This window comes from Salvia miltiorrhiza, chromosome 4, assembly GCF_028751815.1.
Source record: "Salvia miltiorrhiza cultivar Shanhuang (shh) chromosome 4, IMPLAD_Smil_shh, whole genome shotgun sequence".
Taxonomy (NCBI): domain Eukaryota; kingdom Viridiplantae; phylum Streptophyta; class Magnoliopsida; order Lamiales; family Lamiaceae; genus Salvia; species Salvia miltiorrhiza.
In genome coordinates, this window is record NC_080390.1 from 51,405,957 (window position 1) to 51,428,193 (window position 22,237).

The 22,237-nt window shown below is 36.0% G+C and overlaps 4 protein-coding genes across 5 annotated transcripts; 1 reads left to right on the forward strand and 3 right to left on the reverse strand.

Annotated features, from left to right (window-relative positions):
- The first annotated feature begins 4,677 nt into the window (after positions 1-4,677).
- On the forward strand, positions 4,678-6,727 carry LOC131020391 (uncharacterized). The gene is made up of 2 exons (XM_057949159.1): positions 4,678-6,088; positions 6,166-6,727. Exons 1-2 carry the CDS (start codon positions 4,749-4,751, stop codon positions 6,620-6,622), a joined length of 1,797 nt encoding a protein of 598 aa, XP_057805142.1. The 5' UTR covers positions 4,678-4,748; the 3' UTR covers positions 6,623-6,727.
- A 331-nt stretch (positions 6,728-7,058) lies between these two features.
- Positions 7,059-8,140, reverse strand: LOC131020392 (uncharacterized). Its single transcript, XM_057949160.1, has 4 exons — positions 8,116-8,140; positions 7,911-8,042; positions 7,670-7,834; positions 7,059-7,588 (listed from the first exon to the last, which is right to left on the reverse strand). Exons 3-4 carry the CDS (start codon positions 7,721-7,723, stop codon positions 7,145-7,147), a joined length of 498 nt encoding a protein of 165 aa, XP_057805143.1. The 5' UTR covers positions 7,724-7,834; positions 7,911-8,042; positions 8,116-8,140; the 3' UTR covers positions 7,059-7,144.
- Position 8,141: 1 nt separating this feature from the next.
- Positions 8,142-10,387, reverse strand: LOC131023583 (uncharacterized). The gene is made up of 3 exons (XM_057953127.1): positions 9,740-10,387; positions 8,419-9,264; positions 8,142-8,330 (listed from the first exon to the last, which is right to left on the reverse strand). Exons 1-3 carry the CDS (start codon positions 9,839-9,841, stop codon positions 8,142-8,144), a joined length of 1,137 nt encoding a protein of 378 aa, XP_057809110.1. The 5' UTR covers positions 9,842-10,387.
- A 4,715-nt stretch (positions 10,388-15,102) lies between these two features.
- On the reverse strand, positions 15,103-16,862 carry LOC131020393 (NAC domain-containing protein 100-like). Of its 2 annotated transcripts, none has more exons than XM_057949161.1 (3): positions 16,256-16,862; positions 15,905-16,173; positions 15,103-15,835 (listed from the first exon to the last, which is right to left on the reverse strand). In XM_057949161.1, the coding sequence occupies exons 1-3, from the start codon at positions 16,440-16,442 to the stop codon at positions 15,311-15,313; spliced, it is 981 nt and encodes a 326-aa protein (XP_057805144.1). In that variant the 5' UTR covers positions 16,443-16,862; the 3' UTR covers positions 15,103-15,310. The 2 variants fall into 2 exon arrangements, with proteins under 2 accessions (XP_057805144.1, XP_057805145.1); XM_057949162.1 differs by having other exon boundaries at positions 15,103-15,815; positions 16,256-16,814.
- Positions 16,863-22,237: the final 5,375 nt, after the last annotated feature.

The following is a 22,237-nucleotide window of genomic DNA, read 5'->3' on the forward strand; positions in this document are numbered from 1 at the left end:
TACTTTACTCTATTAAATAAATTCCCTATTACATATATATTTATATATATACCCACTTAATTTGTATCTAATATAAAGTAAAATACATAGAGAAAACCTATATAATCAACTCCACGAAAATAAGAATTTTATTTTCAATCAATAATAATCATGTACAATATGCTTCCTGTTTTAGAAACGTAGTACATATATAAATGTGTGTGTGTGTGTGTTGCGAGTTATTTTATAATCCTGTAATATTCCCCAAAGCATTCACTGCTGAAATAATATATCGAATATACAAAAAACATATATAATAAATACATTATTAAAAACAAAACAAAGAAACTCCAAAAAAAAAACACATAATTATCTCTCACTACAATAAAATGTTCCCGTAAGAATTGCTACCATAAAAAGTGTCACTAAATAAAATTGTGAATGCTTCACAAAAATAATAATATGTCATAAAATATACTAATAACATTTGAGAAAATATAAATTTTTATAATTTTCAAATTTTACTTACATTTTTTATCTGTAACAAAAATATATAGAAGCATGTGTGAATAACACTAACTTTTGTTAAATAGTAAAAGATATAAAAAAAATTGTGACATAAACTCTTATGTCACAGTCACCACACTCGTGTCAATACTCAATACTAATCAATTTTATTGTAGTCTCCTTTTTTAACCCCCACCTTGTATGTAGTATAATGTCGATTGAGATAATTAATCATGTACTTAATTACAAAAGGAAGGTTTTATTGGTGGCCAAACTCTCCAATGGGAGAAAGTAGATTAGGGATCATATAGACATGCATCAATTAATTATGTCATTAATTTAAGGGTTAATTACGCCAAAAAATTATGAACTCTCCATTTCCAACTTTTCCATGAACTTTTTTTTTTTTATAAAAAATTCCCTGAATTTAAAGGATTGAATAATTTTTCCATGACTTTCAAGAATCCCCAAATTGAATGATAACATGGTGTCGCCGAAAGTGAATCAAAACGACGTCGTTAAGTTTGGGGGGTAAAACGACGTCGTTAAGTTTGGGGGGTAAAACGACGTCGTTTTGAGCCCCAACCATGCCTCCTAGCCGGAAAATTCACTAGACGTCGCTGGAATCAGATTTCCACCAGGTCGCACAGCACGACCTCTTCTTTTTTCCACCAGGTCGCGCGCCATCGCCTTCACGGTCCTAGAGTTTCGATTTCGGTGTGGGATGCAGAGGGAGGAGGGAGGGAGGCGGCGATGGCGCCGGAGTTCGAAGGCCAAGGTGGCTACGACGTCTTTGGTGAAGAAGCTAGGCCACGAGGTCTGTGGGAGAAGAAGACCTTAGGCGGCGCAAACCCTAGAGAAGGGAGGCACGACGGCGGCCGGATAAAGGCGGTGGTGCGAGGGGGATGAAGACCCTAGGCGGCGCAAACCCTAGGTCGGTGGCTCGAGGGGGAAGATGAAGGTGGCAGATCTGGTGTGGTGGTGGGGCAAGGCAGCGGCGGCGGATCTGGTGTGGTGGTGGGAAAAGGCAGCGGAGGGGACGGCAGCTGGTGGCGGATCTGGTGATGGTGGTGGAGAAGGGCGACAGGGTGGCGGCAGAGGCGGGAATCAGAGGGCAGCGCCATGTCAACTCGTAATTGTCATCAGCTCAGAGCTTCACCGGAGCAAAAAAGCATGGAAAAATTGTTCAACCCTTTAAATTCAGAGAATTTTTTATAAAAAAAAAAAAAAAAAGTTCACTGAAAAGTTGAAAATGGAGGTATAGTTCATGGTTTTTGGCATAATTAACCCTTAATTTAATTGATATATAATATAATATATTATAATTAGAGCAAAGAGACAAAACATAGATATATTAGGGGATATTAACAGTGGGACTAGAGCTATTAATGACATTAATTTTAATTTAATTCAGGTAAAGACATGACCATTACGTAAGAAAGGTATGTAAGTATATATTTAGGCCCCAAATTCGTACAATCCCATGTGTCATTGAGGTCTATCCACTTGAACTAAATTTAAAAAAGAGTTATGTCGTGGGGCATCCAAATTTTCTTGAATTTTCAAAATTACTATAGAAAAGGGGGAAATATAGGAGTTTTAATCCTTGCGGCCAATATTCAACGGTTTTTGGACATGAACAAAAGTGTTAGAATATTTGTTGGTGGCGGAAATGAATGAATGAGTGAAAGAGGTGTGTTACCTAAAACTCACTGTTGCACAAATATTCAATTCACACCCCTTAGATTTTGGATGGTTTTATGTATAAATCGATTATACATATATATAATGTATTTATTTTTGACATATCATATTATCATATAGTATCATATTAAATGTCATTTTATGATCTTCCATTCAAAATATATATTACATATTTTATTCAAAACATAATTTATGTGTATTCATTTGAGGGCGAAGAAAGTATAATATTGATTCGTTTTACAACTTTAAATGGTTTTATTGTTGAGCATGTTTTTTTATCACAAAAAAGTTTAAAATAAATATTATAGACAAAATAGAAGAGGAATCTGGCACGGAATCCGAACGTCTAATACCTTCATCGTTGATCGCTCGTGATTTATAGCATTTTCCGAGTAAGGAATAGGGAATGAAATCCGGAATAATGGAGAGAGACGAAGTTAATTGAGTAAAAAAATGCAGTAATTTAAAGATTTAGAGTGGTTAAGAATTAAAATGCCAAAATTTCCATTTACAACGGTTCTGCCATTATTATAGCTAGATATTTTAAGACAATGGCATAATGGTCTTTTCAGCTCTACGTGCGGAGAGGTAAAAATTGCCGAGCTCTATTTGAAGAGGGATAAAATTGTTCATTCATGTTTGCTACTATTTATGCCAAGGGCAATTTTGTCACTTCAGGTCTTCAACTGTATTTCGTTGGATGGCGACAGCGTTTGATATTAGAGCATCCACTATGTTACTTCACTATAGTGATGCCGCATGTGTACCAATAACTATCTACTTTTTGAACAACCTCATATTTTTCTCCACTATAGCACTACCTCATATTTAACTATGTGACAATACATAGTAGTAGCATTTTTGATAAAATAAATAAGTTTTGTATCACACCCCATAAATAAATAAGTTTTGTAGCACATTTGACCTAAAGTACATAAGTACAAGTCAATAAAGTGAATGATAGTGACATATTACTTATTTTTGATTTAAAAATAACCAAATAAAATAAAAATCTGATTCCCTCTCTCTCTATCACGTTAAAATTAAAACTGAGTAAGCAAACCATATCTTATGGCATTATGGCGTGAATTTATGTGATCAAAATCTGATTCTCTCTCTTTGATTTAAAAATAACCGAAATCACGTTAAAATGTGATTTAAAAATAAGCAAAATCTGATTCTCTCTCTCTATTCACGTTTATGGCGTGATTTTATGTGATATTATGGTTGTTGGGTGCATTTACACCAACTCAAACACTTGTTAAGGAAACAACCTTAAATTCACGAAATTAAATGCTCCGTACACGGCTGCTGTGGGTAGTTAATGAAGGATACCAACCAAATGTTCATTCATCAGACATTTGAACAAGAAAGAAGAAGAAAATCCTCTCAATACACATACACGACTCATACACGGTTGCTCAAAAATTCAAAAAAAAATCATCTAAAGGCTTGTATTACATAAGGTATGTGAAATACATATTTTTTTTTAATTTTCGGCTGTACACGGTTGGTGTTCTAGAGTACACGGTTGTACACGGTTGTACACGGTTTGAGTTTTAGTGATTTTTTGTTGTTTATTTCAATAATTATGTTATATATATGACTTATTACATGTTTTGGACTAAAAAACGACATAAAAAAACACTCTGTACGCAAATTACCTTATTTTTGAACCCTTAGTGTTCTGCTGTACACGGTTAGGGTTTCTGTGTACACGGTTGTGTACACGGTTGTACACGGTGGTCGAATTTGCTGTACACGGTTGGGTTGAATATGATTTTGAGGTTATTTTTAGCATGTTTGTATATTCAGTTGATGTATTGGGGTACACGGTTTCCTGTTTGTGTATTTAAATGTTGTATTTTTGTCGTTTTGAAGCAGATGTCGTTTCAAGCAATCGTTATACGGCACAGTGGTCAGTGGAAATTAACCGAGTATGAAGGAGGCGATGAGGTTGTCGTGTACATGTCTAAGGAAGACCTTTGTCATGCGAAATTGATGCAAGAGGTGCACGATCAATTAAACGAGGATGGTCGATCCACTTATATGCTTTTCTACACATCGACCACGGACGAAGGGCGAAGAATAAAAGTGGCTTTGAAGACTGATTCGGATTTGAACCGACTGATTTCCGAGCATAAGAAATATCCCGTTGTTTACGTGATCGAGAAGGGCAAACAATCTGCGGCTCCGATTCCTCATACTCAAGAGCGGGTATATTATGAGGGACATCGGTCTACTGTGTTTCCTATCGAGACGGACGTTGGAAGAAGTATCCCTACACACGATGATAGTAGGGACGATTCATCGTCGCAGGAGGAGGAAGACGAGTCCGAGTCTTCGGATGAGGAAGAAGAGGCGATACGACGCAGAGAGATATTGGATTCAGTGTCGACTGAACAGGAAGCGTGGAGACAGACAGGGCCTCAGAATTTCACATCGGATGATCAGCCCGATGTCGAGCCTCGTGTTGGAGTTCAGCAGCTTGAGGCACATCAGTGGGGGCTCTATTCCGGTCGAAGGATGATTTGGCAATCGCTGTTGGCCTGTACCATATGGAGAATCACGTGGAGTACGCCGTGCATCGTTCCAGTACGACCCGTTTGTGGTTTGTTTGCAAGCATGGCAACGGTTGTCCGTTCATGCTGCGAGCCGTTCAGAGTGCATCGATCTGGAGAGTGATCAAGGTGGTGATGGATCATACCTGCCACACGGATTTGAATCGCACTGCCCCGAGACAGATTCCGGCGAGGGTTGTTGGAAGATATTTTGCACGGAAATTGGTAGGCGAGGGGGTCGTTTTGAAGCCGAAGGAGATGATGTCAGAGATGCAGCGCTTATTCGGTATTGAGATCAATTACAGCTTCGCTCTCCGCGCAAGAAACATCGCGATTGAGATGACGTATGGTGATTTTGGGAACTCGTATCAGATGCTCCCATCGTATTTGTATATGCTGAGAATGAGTAATCCCGGCACATTATACGACCTTGAGATGAAGGATGATGGCAAGTTCCATCATATGTTTGTTGCACTTGGACAGAGCGTGGCTGCCTTTGAGAAGGGTTACTTGAGGCCGGTCATCGTCGTAGACGGGACCCATCTGAAGGGAAGGAACGGCGGCATTTTGTTCGTCGCTGTTACAAAGGATGGGAACGAAGCAATATTTCCTCTCGCAGTTGGGCTTGGTCCTATCGAGAACGACGAGTCTTGGACTTGGTTCTTCCACCGACTGCGGACTTGCTTTGGTCAGCCGGATGATCTCTTGATTGTGTCTGATCAGCACAAGAGCATCAGAAATGCTGTGGAGTGTATCTACCCGAACGTCCCTCACGGGTTGTGCTATTACCATATCCAGAAGAATCTCGCGCATTATGGGCAGCATGTAGCTGCAGTCTTCAAAGCAGCGGCATATTCCTATCGATCAGACGATTTTCAAAGGAATTTTTCTGCGCTTCAAGTACTGAAAGTCAACGCGTACACACGCCTCGACACTATTGGTGTGGAGAGATGGGCCAGGTCCAAGTGCCCTGTACGACGCACGAGCTTCATGACGTCGAATGCTGCCGAGACGATGAACAGTAGACTGTTGTGGGCACGACGCCTCCCGGTTGCTTCATTGATCGAGACCTATCGAGCCATTATGGAGAAATGGTTCGATAGGCGACGCATCTCGGCTGCATCGAGGTCACATGAGTTGACTGAGGTAGTAGAGGGAAAGTTGCATGTGGCTGTCGAAGCGGGTCGGCAATTGGCTGTTCGAGGGACGACGACGCACATGTTTAGTGTTGAGGATGATCATGCATTCTACATTGTCGATCTCGAAAATCGGACTTGTAGTTGTGCTCAGTTCGACCTGGATGACATTCCGTGTCGTCATGCTTGTGCCGCTATTAGGTACCTCATTTATTACAAATTTTGCATATTGAATTATTTTTTTGCAAATTTATCTTTTTATCTTTGCATTTTATTAGGCGTGCAGGACTGCAAGTCACGGATTTTGTTGGAGGATATTTCAAACAATCCGTGCTGTTGGCCACATATATGGAGCGTATTGTTCCCGTTCCACATCCTACGTATTGGAATGTGCCCGATGAGATATCAGCCTATGTTGTGAAACCCCCGGATATCACGGTCCATGCGGGACGGCCGAAGTTGAGTAGGGCTCGTTCAGCAGTTGAGGGTCCTCCTAATTCGGGTCCTCCTAATTCGGGTACTCCTAATTCTCGACCTCAAGTATGCTCACGTTGCAAGGGTGGAGGTCACAATGCCCGGAGATGCAAAGCGCAAGTGGGACCATTGGACTTGAACGTGCCGGTGGAAGGTGTCGAGCAACCACCCGATGCACGAAGGCGGCGAAAGAAGAAATGCGGCATTTGTAGGAGTGGAACACACACTAGGAATGCATGTCCTCAAAATGTTGGGTCGTGAGTGATTTTGAATCTTTGATCTTCAAAATGTTGTTGGAATGTTGTTGGATGTTTACTTGTTGTTTGGGGTCTGATTTTGTTGTTGGTATTTGTTGAACTTGCTTTAAAATTCGAAAAACAGGGGTTTTGGGGGTGAACAAGGGCTGAATGAGCTCTGTACACGGTTAGACCCTAACCGTGTACAGTTTCACGAAACCGTGCACGCAACCGTGCAAGGAAGAACTCGCAACCGTGTACGGTTACACGGTTAGGGTCGGTCCGTGTGCTGTACACGGTTTCGAGTTCTTCCGTGCACGGTTGCGTACACGGTTTCGAGAAACTGTACACGGTTAGGGTCTAACCGTGTACAAAGTCCATTTAGCCTTTGTTCACCCCAAAAACACCAACAAGTCATAAAATCAACCGTATTTTAACAACCAACAACCATGCCAAACACAAAAACAGCAAACCACCAAACATAAGCTAAAATCAAACCACAAAACAACAGCAAATCAAGTGTATTTTAACACAAAAAAAATGTTCATCAACTGAAATGAATAGGGGGAGGATCCGTACACAACTCCCATATCCTAATAGCTATAATTTGTCGAAACTTTTGTATCTGTGCGGGTGTCCTCAGCTGCTCACGTGTTGGTGCGCCACAAATCAAACGATCCAGATAGGCACATGCAAACACACCACAACTTACACTATCTTCTTGGATGAATTGCTCTCTGATTGGCATAATGACGACTTTCATAGGCCTATCTGGAGCGGCAACATACCTCACCGCGGTATTGTGTGCATAATAACCCACAGTGTGCAGCAATTTAGGCATCAGGCGAGTGATTGGCTTCATTGCATTTTCTCGACGCTTTCGTGCACCTTGCACATGTATCAGTGAGTCATACACTCTCACCTCCCATGCGGAGATAGATATAACCACAGTACACCAATGACTCTTATCGAGATTGCACATAGCAAAAATCTGCAACACAATATGAAAAATATTTAGAAACGTTACGTATTTCAGTTAAAAAATTCCAAAATATGTTTATATTATACTTACCTCTTTCGCTTCCAACCAAGGCCATGTATGGCCTGAATCAGTTCCATGAAACATGGCGATCAGCTTTTCGGGCACCACCCACTCCTCGTATCCGTGTCGATCCCGAATGTTGTCCCAATCTTGCTCATCCGGATGCAACGACCTGAACTCTCTGAAAAGGGTCTCCTACAATCACAGATTCATGATTAATTTATAGGTAGTTGTATATACATAAACATAAATTATTCTGTCAAAAACTTACATAAAAATCCAGAAAAGCTATCGGCGTTCTCTCCCGTGTCACGCCTGCAACGAGCCTCGTCTCTCCCCGAGCTATCCACTGCTGATTTTGACGGAGCCGTCGGAGAGCCTTCAGATTCCAGAGGTCTAATATCTGCTTAAAAAAATCATGATTAGTTATGTACAATGCAAATCTTAAGAAACACAGTAAAATCAAATTATTATACCTCCCCGTCGAACTCCACGCGAGGATTCAGATACTCCTCTGCACAGGGGGAGGCCTAACAGGAGGAGGCGGCTCCGGTACAACTGGCTCTGTCAAGCCAGCGTATTTCCCTCCGGGATGGTATCGTACAGAAAAGGGCTCTGGATGCCTCAGGGTCTGCAAATAAAATGAATCATTCTCCTCCTCGACCGGTTCGAGTGTCCGGTGACACTCAGCCTGCACAAAGATGAATCGATCATTTCTCATTATTCGTTAATCATAACATAATAAAAGGATTGAAACTGTAAAAAACAACAATAATTACCTCATGAGCATCAAAAAAGTGGGTGAAGTCAGAAGCCGACTTCCAAGTCGTCCAGTTCACCAATCGTGGCATCTGCAACCTCGTGTCACGCATCCCACACGCGCGGCCCAACCTCGGAATGGCCTCGTACGACCAAATCTGTAATGCCCATATGGGCCCATAGAAGTGGTACGTCTTCCTATTACCGGTAATCTCGTTGGGATGCTTCTTCAACACACTCATCCCATGACACAAAATCTGGAATGAGTAAGAGCCCCACGGGAAGTCGGACCATGCCTGATCTTCCTCTACCAGTGCCCACACCCACTCGTGCACGTATTTATAATCCCGACAGAAGATGAGATCATACGCCACGAGAATATTGGCCGCCTTCAAATAATCCTGGGCACTGTTGCCCAGACTGCGGCTCACGAACCGCTTCCGCAGATCCTTCACTTCCACCTTCTTGCCTTTCAAAACTCGGTGCCATAGACTCTGCTTCCCAACACGGTGATCCACATCAGGATCAAAACGCTGCGGGGATGGCCCGAAACACAACCCCGTCACCAGACAATACTCCACTGCACCGAATCGAATGTCGTGTCCACCAACGTGGAACCACTTCTCCCACGGACCGAATGCTTCGTCATACAACTCCCGTGCAAGAAGATGGTGCAGTGCGGCATTCGCACTATCCTGCCTCTTCAACTGAAGTAAATGCCCAAACGGACCTTGATTAAATTGTTCCAATCGCTGGTAGTGCGTCAGACAGGTCTCCACTTCCTTCAGTGTCGTGTCCTTTACATAGTGATTGATTCGTCCGGCATAACCTTGCATGCACGGACGTAACCAAACATGCCTCGGAGGCTGCAATTAATTCAAAAAAGATGATCAGTATCAAAAAATATCAACCGTGTACAGATTCTAGACCAACCGTGTACAACCGTGTACGATTATAGACCAACCGTGTACAACCGTTTCAGATTATAGACCAACCGTGTACAACCGTGTACAACCGTGTACGGATGAACAAACCGTGTACGGTTGTACACGGTTTGTTCATACACGAAAAATACATCTATACGTTGAAAATACATAATTAGGGCATATTAAATCAATTAATACTAATCGTGTAACATAAATACCTAATCGTGTACAACCGTGTACTGAAGAACCATACACGGTTGTACACGGTTGTTCAAATTACTTTCCAGAATCAAAATTTCGCAAATTACCAACATTATGCCATACATAAACACCTAATAATCAACTATTGTGCACAATTTAACAATACAAAACACATAAATTCAAATTTTAACAAATATAGTTCACGGTTACTTACCGGATTCGGCGTCGGGTATTTTTCCCTCCTCGATGTACTCGGGCGATGGCCTCGTTCTACAGGCTGTTCTTCCCCATCGTAATCTGATTCCGTTGAACTCATAGTGGCTTGAGTTTATGGAGTGCACGGTGGGCTTGAGTTTATGGAGTGCACGGTGGGCTTGAGTTTCTTAGAGAGAGAGAGAGGCGTGTATGGAGTTTTTGGAGTGCACGGTCCTTAAGGTTTTTGTCTCTTTTTTTTTTGAATTTGGAAGCTGAATAATAGAAGAGAGAGAGAGAGAGAGAGCCGTGTATAGTGCACGGTCTTCTCAATATTTGCATAAGATTCTTTTTTTGGGGAATGATTTGAAACAAGATTCTTGTTTGACCACTTTTCAGCCGATCCTCACGATTCATGCTTCCAAATCGTGTACATGCAAGAAAAGAAACCCTAAACCCTAAAAGATATACTATCAGATCACGATTTTGGAAGAGAGAGAGAGAGACATAATAAGACAAATCGTGATAATGATAGAAGATTCTATCAGCCACGTTTTTTATTGTTTAAAGAAAACAAATTTTTTAAATAAATCAAAGATTTGGTGGGACCATTAAGAATGTGCTACAAAACTTATTTATTTATGGAGTGTGATACAAAACTTATTTATTTTATTCAAAGGGCTAGATAAAAATCTCACCCTTTAACTATTCATGAACCTCATTATTATTATTACTACTTTTACCACAATACATATCATATATATTATTTATGTATTTTAATTTTTATATTATAGTTTACTTCAATAAGATTAATATAATTACACAAATAAATTAATTTTTTAATTAATAGTATAATTTTCATTACAAAAAATTAATATAACAAATAAAAGAGCCGCACATTTTGCAAAAGAAAATAAAGAAATTGAAACAAGTAAAAAAGGAACAAAGAGAAATCATATTTTGCAAAAAAGACGAAGAAATTAAATAGAAAAAGAAAAAATAGAAAAAGGAAAAAACATTTTAGAAAAAAAAATGAAAAAAAAGGAAAAAGATAAAAATATATATTTGAAAAATGAAATAAAAACTGAAACAAATTCTTTGCATGAATTGAAAACGAAAACAAAAACAATAAAAAAAGAAATAATTGAAAAGCAATTGGTGGAAAATTTCTCGAATCCCCAAATTCAACTCAGAAGCAAATGGCACCGGAAAACGAGGCACGAGCATAGGTACTGGCGGCACTAACACGGACACGGGCACTGGCACGGGCAACCGCGGAAGCGAAAGAGCCAAACGCAGCGGAAAATTCAATATGGTTTCATCCAAGGGCCGGTCTTGCATGCGGCGGTCGCACTCCAGTGCGACGGGTCCGCCCTGACCTGCGTCCGACCCGATCCGTGCCCAGACCTGAAATCCTGAATCCTAAATTATTACATTTGTTTATAATAATTATTACTTTTAATAAGCATGAAATATATATACATTTGTTCGCACAAATGTATACTTATATAAATATAGGTATTTACCTTCATTTAATATAAAGTATTATATTTTCTAAACCCTAAATTCTATAAACTAAACCCTAAACCCTGTAAACTAAAGCCTAAGCCTGAACGCTAAACCCTAAACCCTATAAACTAAACCCTAAGCCTGAACACTAAACCCTAATAGGAGTATTTACTTTTAATAAGCATAAGATATACATTTGGTCGCACAAATATATATTTATATAAATATAAATATTTACCTTCATTCAATATAAAACATTATACATATCAATATACATTTATATGAACAAATGTATATATTATGTTTATTAAAAGTAACAATTATTATAAACAAATGTAATAATTAGGAGTATGGGTCAAACCCACGCAAATCAGGGTTTCGGATCAAGAGGACGGGTTTGGGGCCGGATCGACCCACAGGTGTGTGACGGTCGCACCCAATAATTGGCGTTCATCCAATATACTTCACTATGATATTGTATGGATCATTTGTGTTGCCACCTCACCTGCATTTTTTATTCAAATAATTATGATTGGGTCGTATGTTAGCAACAACAAGATGGATCACTGTGTGTTGATGCGTCCAAACTAAGCGCATGAAAGGCGTCGGTTCCACATGAGCGTGCGAAGAATTAAAAGAATTGACATATATTTTACCATAATCAAGACTTACACCTTTTCTTCTTCAAATAATTTGATGCACACATCCGATCCAAGATATATATAATAGTTTACGAAGAACGGTCAGAATCATTTTTTTAATCAAATAGTTTGCCCTTATAGGTTCTAGATCATACTTTCGATATTGACATAATACTATATTTTAGATTTTGATGTCATTTTTCAATACAGATCGACCAATTTTTTAAAAGAATAATTGAATTAATTACCAGCCATCTACGTCAAATAAAACTAAACAAAATAATTTATAATTATCACGGTAAATTAAAAACTCTATATATACGCCATCATTTAATATGATCGAGTATGTCAATTAATTTCAGGTAGTTTTTGGCTGCCAATGTGATTATGATCTATCAGATAGGTGGATCCGGACTATATTTGAAAAATAACACAATTTGCCGAGTGCTATTCTATTGATAAAAAAAAATGAGCTCCATTTCTAAAAAAATGAACAAACTTTGATATAGAAATTGATATTACCCTTAACATAATATATAAAAAAATATTAAAGCTGAGAGAGAATTGATATATGTATAGAGATATATAAATATATATATATATATATATATATATATATATATATATATAAATGATTTTCAGCCCTTAGATCATCAAGTTCTAGCGTTGATTCGCAACCCTGTTGGATGAATTCGTGGTCCTGAGTTCGAATCCCAAAGGTAACAAAAATTTATTTTTCACAATTCGTAACTCTGTTGGATAAATTCATACGTGTTCTACATAAAATTCGTACATTAAGAAACGTTTATATTTTATACACTTAAAAGTGTTTTTATTCTAGCTCATCCCTATATATATATATATATATATATGACTGTGTTGGGCCAATTTAGCACCAATAAATCTATGCAGCCACATTGTGGCCACCCACACACTAATATAATAAGGATAATTTTGATTTATTTAATTTATTTTTTTAAATAAAAATAGGATTTAGTTATTTTATTATATTCTCTATATTGTACTTATTTTTTTAATTTTTTTTGCATTTTTTATTTTTAATTTATTTTTTAATAAAAATAAAAAAGTTACCAAAAAATTGCAAAAAAATTACTATAATGTAGAGAATATGATAAAATGACTAAATTTTATTTTTATTTTAAAAAATAAGTTAAATAAATTAAATTATTTTCTACTTAAGTAAATTGTGGCCAGCCACAATGTGGCTGTTTAGCATTACTCATTTAGCACTTGATTTTTATTAGTTTGCGCGCAATAAAGGTGTATTATACCTAGGTTTGAGGGGAGTTGTTCAAACGAGTACTCCAAGAATATATGAAATAATATGAATTTGTTATGTAATATTATGATTTTATTGTGAAATATGATGAATTCAAAATAATAAAATTTTCGCCAATTATAAATTCAAATTCTAGACCACAAATTCATTTATTAAAGTAATAAATCTATCGTTGATTTTCATGATCTAAAAACCGAAAATTATAGTATGTGATATATACTTAATTTGACTCGCTTAAATAACTCACCAATCGTTGAATTTCATGATCTAGAAACTTTAAATATATCAGTAAAATTCGAAACTATCATCATTTAGTTATAAGGTTGTCGTTCAACCAATCAACCCATTCCAAAATTTTGATTTTTATGTTTTAGGATGTATTTATAATCGTAGATCGTATGCTTATCAAATATAGTTATATATGTAGATACAAAATGTGTTCTCTGTGTGTGTGTGTGTGGAGGTATTGTGACTTAAAAAGTCTTGCTGAAATTCGAATCATGTGCTTATCATATATGTATCTTATTTTTTTCTTCACGGCATAACTACATGGCTGCATTCAAGAGAAAATTCAATGGTGCATTAAATCACTAAATTTAGTGCAGTTTGTGGACTAAATCATACAACGATAACTAATTATACACTATTCTAGCTAGTGCAAGTGAACAGTGTAGTGTAGTGCAATACATTACATTTAATGTGGGTGGATCGCGTATATTACTCTATTCTATCATTCAAATACATCTTCAACCATTTACATTAATCATAATTTATGTTTTTTGATCTATTTATTAATACATAGTATAAGAATTGGCCTTTCATTAGATAATACGTCAAAATGTTTATAATAAACATTAGTTTAGTAAAATATTAGCACAAATTAAATCATTGAAATTGGAAATACTTTTTGTGCAAAAAATGCATATCTTTTTATACGAAAATAGTAGTAATAACACCCATATGGGTTAGCGTGTGAAAGAGTAGTTATAGGTATTGTAGATTAAGCCACACTTGACTTGAATTAGATAATTAAGTCAGGTTTTAACCTCGTAGGAGTGAATAAAAAAGAAAAAAAAAATAGTTATTGCATCTGCACCGGCAGAATAGGCTTTAACAAAATTTAAATTTGTTCATATTAATCATCGAGGCTAATTCAATTATTTATGCAATATGTCAATGAAAATATATCCGACGGTCAAATCACGACTTTTTTTCTACATATTATATTCCATTCGTCATCCTCATTATTAATTAATCATACCCTGGAAAATTGGCTTTGATTGTGTGAGCAATAAACTTAACATCTCCAAAATTTACAAAGATATGTACGTATAATTCTTTATATACTAATTAAGACACGCTTATGTGTTCATCAGTGTGAAAATACAGCATAATTATAAACTGACTAGGTTGTTTAATTTAATTTATATATAACAGACATGTAACAACTTATGTATGTCGTACTATCACATCTTTTGTGTGCATATCAATATTTCCGTAATTGATTTCACTCAAATAAAACCAAAAATAATACTAGTATGGTTTTCCGGTAAGGGGCAAACACTAAAAGATCCTCTATTTCCTAGTGTTGATTTTGTGATTATTTATATCAAAGCTATGGATATAGGGATGTAGTTCATGATATATAAATAATTGCACACGGAAGAAAATAAACAACAAATATTAACTAGTAATTACCGAATCAAATAGAAAATTTGACCTAAGTGAGGTAGAGCCCCACAGAGGGTTTAAGAAATTGACTTAAGCCCCCACAGTATATTTTTTTAATCCAAAATCATATTTGAATCAATTAAAATAGGCAGATATGATAGGGATCATATTTTCAATGATGTAACTCAGGAATCCATTCCCACTGAAGTGAAGATTCAATAAAAACAAGAGAAATACGCAAATTTAATTACTACAAAATCAAGATTATACTACTAAACTGCGACATATTGCTTCTTTTCTCTATCTTCATAAAAAATTTAATAAGGTTCAAGTATTACATTAAAACAGAAAGCAGATCACAAAATAAAAAGAAGAGAAATTACCAATCATAAGCCCCAAGAAATGATAAGCCCCCAAATAATACACTTACTGCACCATTTTCTACTGGGATTCGTTGTTAAATTTGCAGTGATCAGTAACTCCAAATGCAGTCTAAATCCTGGGGCTCAACTGCATTCTCCTGCTCCTGAAACGGCCTCTTTCCGGTCTCGAGATTGGACACGACAGAAGAGTTGTCAGTGCTCAACACAGTCTCCTGCGACATGCTAACAATTTCCTTCTTGTTCTTGAATCCGTAGCTCATGTTGTGTCCGTAGCTGGCGAGAAATTGCCTGAGAATGGCCGGATCCTGCAGGGGAACCGACGCCGGATACTGGAATCCGACTCCGTTTCCCCACGGAAATGCAGGGGAGAAAGAATCCGAGGAAGATGGCGGAATCGGAAAACTGGCGTTCATAAAGTTTTCCTGGATTTTGATTGGATCGGTGTTGGAGAAGCAGTGCACGTGGCCCGATTCCGGCTCGCCGTTGTGGTAAGGGGAGGGGTCCATGAGAGGGGGCAGCGCCGCTGCGGCGGAGCCCATCCTCACGAGACCGGATATGTGGACCTTTTTCCCTCCAGAGGTCTTTTGAAACACCCTGCTGATCACCCAATCGTTCTGCACGCAAATCCAGAAAACTGTTTTTTTTCAAATTTTTGGGAGAAATTTATTAAGCTAGCTTGTTACCTTTGCTGCTTTATCCTGAGAGAATTTGCCTTCCAATCTGTATTCATGGCACACCCAATTGGATTTCTCGCCCTTGGGAGCTCTTCCACGGTAGAAGACGAGGGTTTTCTTCATCCCGACCAGGATTTTCCCGCGGAAAATCTCTTTGTCTTTTCCGGTGGCTTTCCAGTAGCCGGCGGCGGTGGCCCTGTTCGTCCTCAGCCCCGTCGGGTATTTCTTATCCCTAACACAGAAAAAATACCACTCCTTTTCCCCCAATTTCGCTCTCCCTAATCATCAATTAACCACCAGAAATTCAATAACAAGTAACGCATAAATGTCAAAAAAAGGCAACAAATCGAGAAACCTCACATGGCAATTCCCAGGGCTCAACCTTGTTCATATCCACCTCACCAATAGCTATGGCGGAAAAGCTGCTGTCGATAACCTTTCTGCACAGATAATGAGTGATCAGCTCTTCATCGGTGGGGTGAAATCGAAATCCGGGAGGAAGTTCCATTAATTCATCCCTCTTCATAATTCCACAATTGTTTTCCATCAAAAAAAAAGGAAACAGGGGGTTTGGCTCTGTAACAGGTTTGATGAGCTCAACCAAAACTTTGTGATGATGAAAAAAAAGGTTGAGAAGAGAAAAGGAAGGAAAACCGTTAATCTTTGAGAATTGTGAAGGAGAGAGAGAGAGTATACGGAAGAAGCAAGCAAGCGGAGAAAGCAAACCAAAAAGAGAAATGAGAGAAACAGAATTCTGGTGGAAAGCTAAGGGGAAGTGAGAGGTGCCATGGAAGGTGAAGTGAGAGAAATTTAGAAAGGAAACAGCATGAGAAGCCTAAGGGCAATAAATAGGTGGTGGCATTAGCATAGCATTGGCTTAAGCCTTATGGGGGAATGAAAGAAAATAAAAGAAACGTGATTTCTAAGCAACTAGACGAGGTTGTTTTTACCCTTCTTTTTTATGCCCAAACAAATCCATCATTTCTTTTAATTTGACCAAATACACCTCACCTTTTGCCATGGAAATTTACATTTATATCTAATCGTTTTACAATTTTAACCGCTATTTCTACAAAATATATTCGAAAAAAAATAATTAATACTTAAAAAATCTATTTATTTAATTTTTTTATTCAAAATAAAAGAAATAGTCATTTTGTTGTTTTCTCTATATTATAGGTGTTTTGTAATTTTTTAATAATTATTATTTTTTAAGTACAGAAATTACAAAAATAGTAAAAATTAAAATAATTATTAAAAAAATCACAGAAAAATCCATAGTGTGGAGAAAATAATAAAACTAACTAAATCCTTTTTCAATTTGAAACCAAATTTTTTAAAGTATATACTAACTAACATTTTTTTGTCCGGACAAATTTTTGGTCAAATAGCACTACTCATTTTAACCACAATATATGGATAATTACAATAAATTACTTATCTTCTTTTCTTTTTTTTTTCAACTTTACGCTACGATCGCCTGGTTTCAAAAATTGGATCTTAATTACTATGGAGGTTGTATGGTAGATTTGAGAAAAAAAAAATATCAGTAGTATAGATACTTTACTGTAATTATTCGCACGTTAAGGTATATATGCTAACAAAGTCAAATAACGGGGTGTTAAATGGTATTTTTCATACTTTTTATATTAACATTCAACCCTCTGAATGTTGGTAACGGAATTTCTTTTTTTAGTTTTGATTGTTCTGTAAAAGTGTACTTTAATCTTTCATTTTCCCTTTTCTTTAAAAGAAGAACTTTTGATCGTGTCAATACTTTGATAAGGAGCTTAAAGCTTTTACGAAATAATGAGTGCATTATAATTATTCGATTGAGATTTTTGACAATAATAAAACGTTTCAAGAATTCACAAACCGGGTCGCAAAAATCGACTCCAGGAATGCAGAATACAGCTTGAATTACCTGAATTAGTTATAGTTCAAAAGCAATGTATGTCTAGATAGGTAAAAACTAAAAAATAGCAATATGAAGTAATTGTATGTGCAGATTAATGAGTCAAATCGTGTTGAAGAAAACTACAAAATCTAATACTTTTTCCTTTTTGCTAAACGACAACACCTTGCCTTGTATTAATTATGAAAATATGTTTCTCAAGATTTCAATAATTTGATCCTAGCATTTTAATATCGACTCACGTCACTCCGAGTTGGATTACATGAATAATAATGCGATTCATCAGGATAACAATGAATGGCGTTGTGGATTATATAAATTATGTAATTTAGTGCTAAGTTGACAAAATTAAATGTGTGTCCATCAATTTACCATGTGGTACCTACCTTTCAATTTTTTTAAAATCATAAATGTTTATAAAAAAATTTGACGAAATTCGTCCGATGTGTACAGGTAAATAATGTTATTTTACCAACGAAACCATACATTTTTTTGGCTTTTGTAAAAAAGTAAAAGATGACGTCATAATTGTTACGTTCTTAAAACTCGTGTGGAAATTAAAAATTTAGGTAAATTTAGTGTCATTCCAAAACTCAATTGAGCTACGTCTCACATAGATTGTGTTGTGTGTGCATGCATTATATAGTAGCTCTGCAAGCCCACAGATTAGTAGACTTTTGAGTTTGGTGTGATAGTTGTCTATTGTGGTTGTTTCTGCCCCAAAATAGATTTTTTAGCATAAATCTCGATTGAATTCATCAAGTTTATAAAACTATACCCCAGTTCCTATTTTGGTATATTTTCATTAATTTAACTTAGCTCAAACTTAAGTCGAGTATTAGATCTTTAAAACCTGATATTCTTGTATTTAATGTATATCGATCTGAACTGAGTCTTAGCAAATTTTTCCTTTGAAAGGGTATACTGATACTGATCAGTGTTTCTTTTTTGGGTTTGTATCTTTATTACAAAACTAATATTTTCAAGATTTCAATAGTTTGATAGTTATGCCATCTAGCGATACAATTCAAGATAAGATAATATGAATTATATGTACGGTTAAAAAAATGAATTATAAGTAGGAAAAAGAATTAAATACATTCTTAATGTTGTCCATGAATATCAAAATAAGTGCAAGTATTTTTAAATATCAAGAAGTCCTTAATGTTATGTCCCTCTCTACTATTACCACTTCATATATTTATTTTATTTCATATTTTCATATATTTATTTTAATTTTTTTACATTAACAATAAAAACTATCTATATTTGGATGAACTAAAATTAAATCTCATTTTAACACTATTAGAAAATCACTCGGAAGCCGACTGACATATCAACGACGAGATGGCCGTCGGTATATGCCGACGCAAAGCCGTCAGTGAATATTTAATCAAATCATTGACACCGTTAACGATATTATTGACGGTTCATGGTGGGAAATTCTCCTGCCGGATTACCGACGGGATCATTGACGCCATTGTCGGTGGAGTTCTCACCGACTGACGTTTCACCATTGACAGTTTTTTTAAAATTATTTTAAATGAAATTACTTTTCATGATCTTTCAAATGCATATTTATTTAAGACGGATTTATATGAAAAATAGAAAGAAAAAAAAGTGTGTTGTGTTCTAAGAGCATCCACAATTGAGAGCTCCTTAGAATCTCTAGAGAGCCACCCCCTCCACAGTATAGTAGGGGATTCTATAGATTTTTCATCATGTTTTTATAAATCAAATTTAAAATAAAAAAATTCATTAAATTTGAAAATTACAATAATCCTAAAAAGGTACATAATAAATAAAATATAATTTCATTATAGGAGAAATTAGGTAAAAGAAAATGATGAGGACTAAAATATGCACCAGCGTTGTGCATAATACGGCTGAAATATTTCTCTCGATTATTATTATTATTATTATTATTATTATTTTGAATATTTGGTGCAACCCTGACTTGACAGGGCTGACTTTATTAATCGAGAATCGTCTTAGCAGCTTAACCATGTTCTCAACTTGGCAACCCAGCCTTGGCTCCCAGTCTCGATAATTCGGCTCTACTTCGACTCAGATAGTCCAGCTTTGGCTCCCATCGCCGACTATTCAGCTCAGAGACAAAGACTAATGTAATAGTCTAATAGGGGCTTAGGCCCAACTATTCGAATTAATAGGCCGAAAGACCTTAGGTTTACTTTGATGCTTATAAATAGGAGTTTGATTATTAGCTTAGGAACCTCTCCATGATTCATCTCTCAATGTAAATGTAAACACACAAAGTATAGTAAAAAAACTCCCAAAAATCCACCCGTAGATGTAGATCTTCATGATCAAACCACATAAATTCTCGTGTTCTTCATTGTTTTACTTACCCCATTAATTTTTGTTTCATCAGAAATATAAAAAAATAAATAAAAGAAAAGTGACATTCAACGGCTCGATTTTAGAATTTGATTTCAATTTCTATTTTTTTTAAAAAAGGTTATGCGTGCAATGACATGCCTGTTATATAACTCAACGAGCCAAACTCATCATATCGAGCCATTCAATTGAGCCTAGGGCTTGACAGCGGATTGGAATTCAAGCCCATTGCAGCTGCTCTAAGAACGAGAGAAAGGAAATAAATTGAAAATTAAAGGTACCGTATGTATTGGATTATATAGTGGTGTATTAGTCATTAATAAAATTTATTGTGACTTTTGAGAGATGTGTACATTTACAAGTTTTGCTTAGTAGTCTGAGAAAAAAAAAAGATTTTGCTTAGAAGATTGGTGGTTGTGTAGCAGTTTCATTTTCGGCTGTTTTCTAGATGTTTTATTGTAATGGACAAATTTACACTCATCTGTCTATTTAATTAGAGATTATTACGTTTTAATATAGACAAAACTCCATAGTAGTCGATGCCAATACAACACAGGGCCTAAGGCCGAATCAAATATTTGGGCCTTTATTTACAAGAAACAAGTGATTATTATTTTTATTATAAATTTATCTATTAATTCATTTATTGAAGTCAAATTTTGCTGAAATATTTAAATAAAAATAATTAATTCATTAAATTCTTCTTTTGATACCGTTGAATGTGAATAAGATTGATTATTTTTATTTTTTCCTTCCGAATAAGTCCTTTATCTTCCTCATTTGATTTTAGTTTTTCTTTATTTGGAAGATAAAGAGTAAATAAACGTTAATGTTTTCCTTGCAAACTTTCTTGTACAATATGCACAACTATTTATTAACAACAAATATTATTGAGAGATTTTATATATGGACTATGCAAAATAGTAATCTACCATATTACCAACTAAATTCAAATGCATGTAATACAGGGCAATTTGTGTTAAATTATCAAAAAAAAAAAAACTTTAGAATCCGGTTGATTAGACCAACCACTCTAGTCAAGTTCCAGTAATCTTTACTTTATTTAATCTCTTTTGACTTGTCTTACTCGAACATTTAATTGTTTTTTAACCCAGAACTTTTAAGATATTAAAAATATCTTTCCCCCAAAAGTTTAAATAAAATAAATATGAATCAATCTCCTTTTTATTCGAAAACAGCTGTCTGCGTGAAAGCAAAAGTAGATATGCAAAGAGAAGAGGTATTAACATCAATTACCTGAAATTAGCTTGCATCCCATTTTGTTTTGTTTTGTTTTGCCCAAAAGTCAAAAAGACTAATTTAACCTTTTGTGGGTTGTGGAAGTGAAGTGGAGATAGTATGCATGTTGGGATTGGACAGCCACACCACCAAAATCTGCGTGCTGTTGAGTTCGAATTCTTACACGTGGATCTCACACACGCTTGATTTCGACCCCTAATAATCTTCATTTCTCAACTTCATTAGGTGACATTTCAGATTTGGGATCCACAAAAATTTAATCCCATTCATCCGTCGCACTCATCATGTATAAATTGTTGAAATACATTGAACTTAAATTAGTCTACAATGTGTGACTCCATGGTATGCCAACTTTCTAGAGAATGTTTGATTTCATTTTGAGAACCACAACCCCAAGATATTAAGGCTAGGTGTTGAAGTTGAGTAAAATTTTTGAATTGACGGAGTTAGAAAGTAGTTTTCAGGAATAGTTTTCAAAGAGTATTTCTCGTCACATTTTGTAATCTCTCGCGCGGTACCACTGGTACCAATTATAATTATTAGTATTGTTTTCTGATAAAAAAACAAAAAAAAAACCATAACTCTAATTTTTTGATTTCATTTCCAATTAGGTATAACGTTTCAATGCACACACGTTTTAGATATGTTAAATGTCCAATTGTCCATCTAATGATAATTTTTGGGCACTTTGAATGTGATTAACTATAGTTTTTAATGATTTATATATATATATATACACACCCTATATATATATATAACCGTGTAAAATTATATTTATATGAACATATATTTGTATTTTATATAAGTGG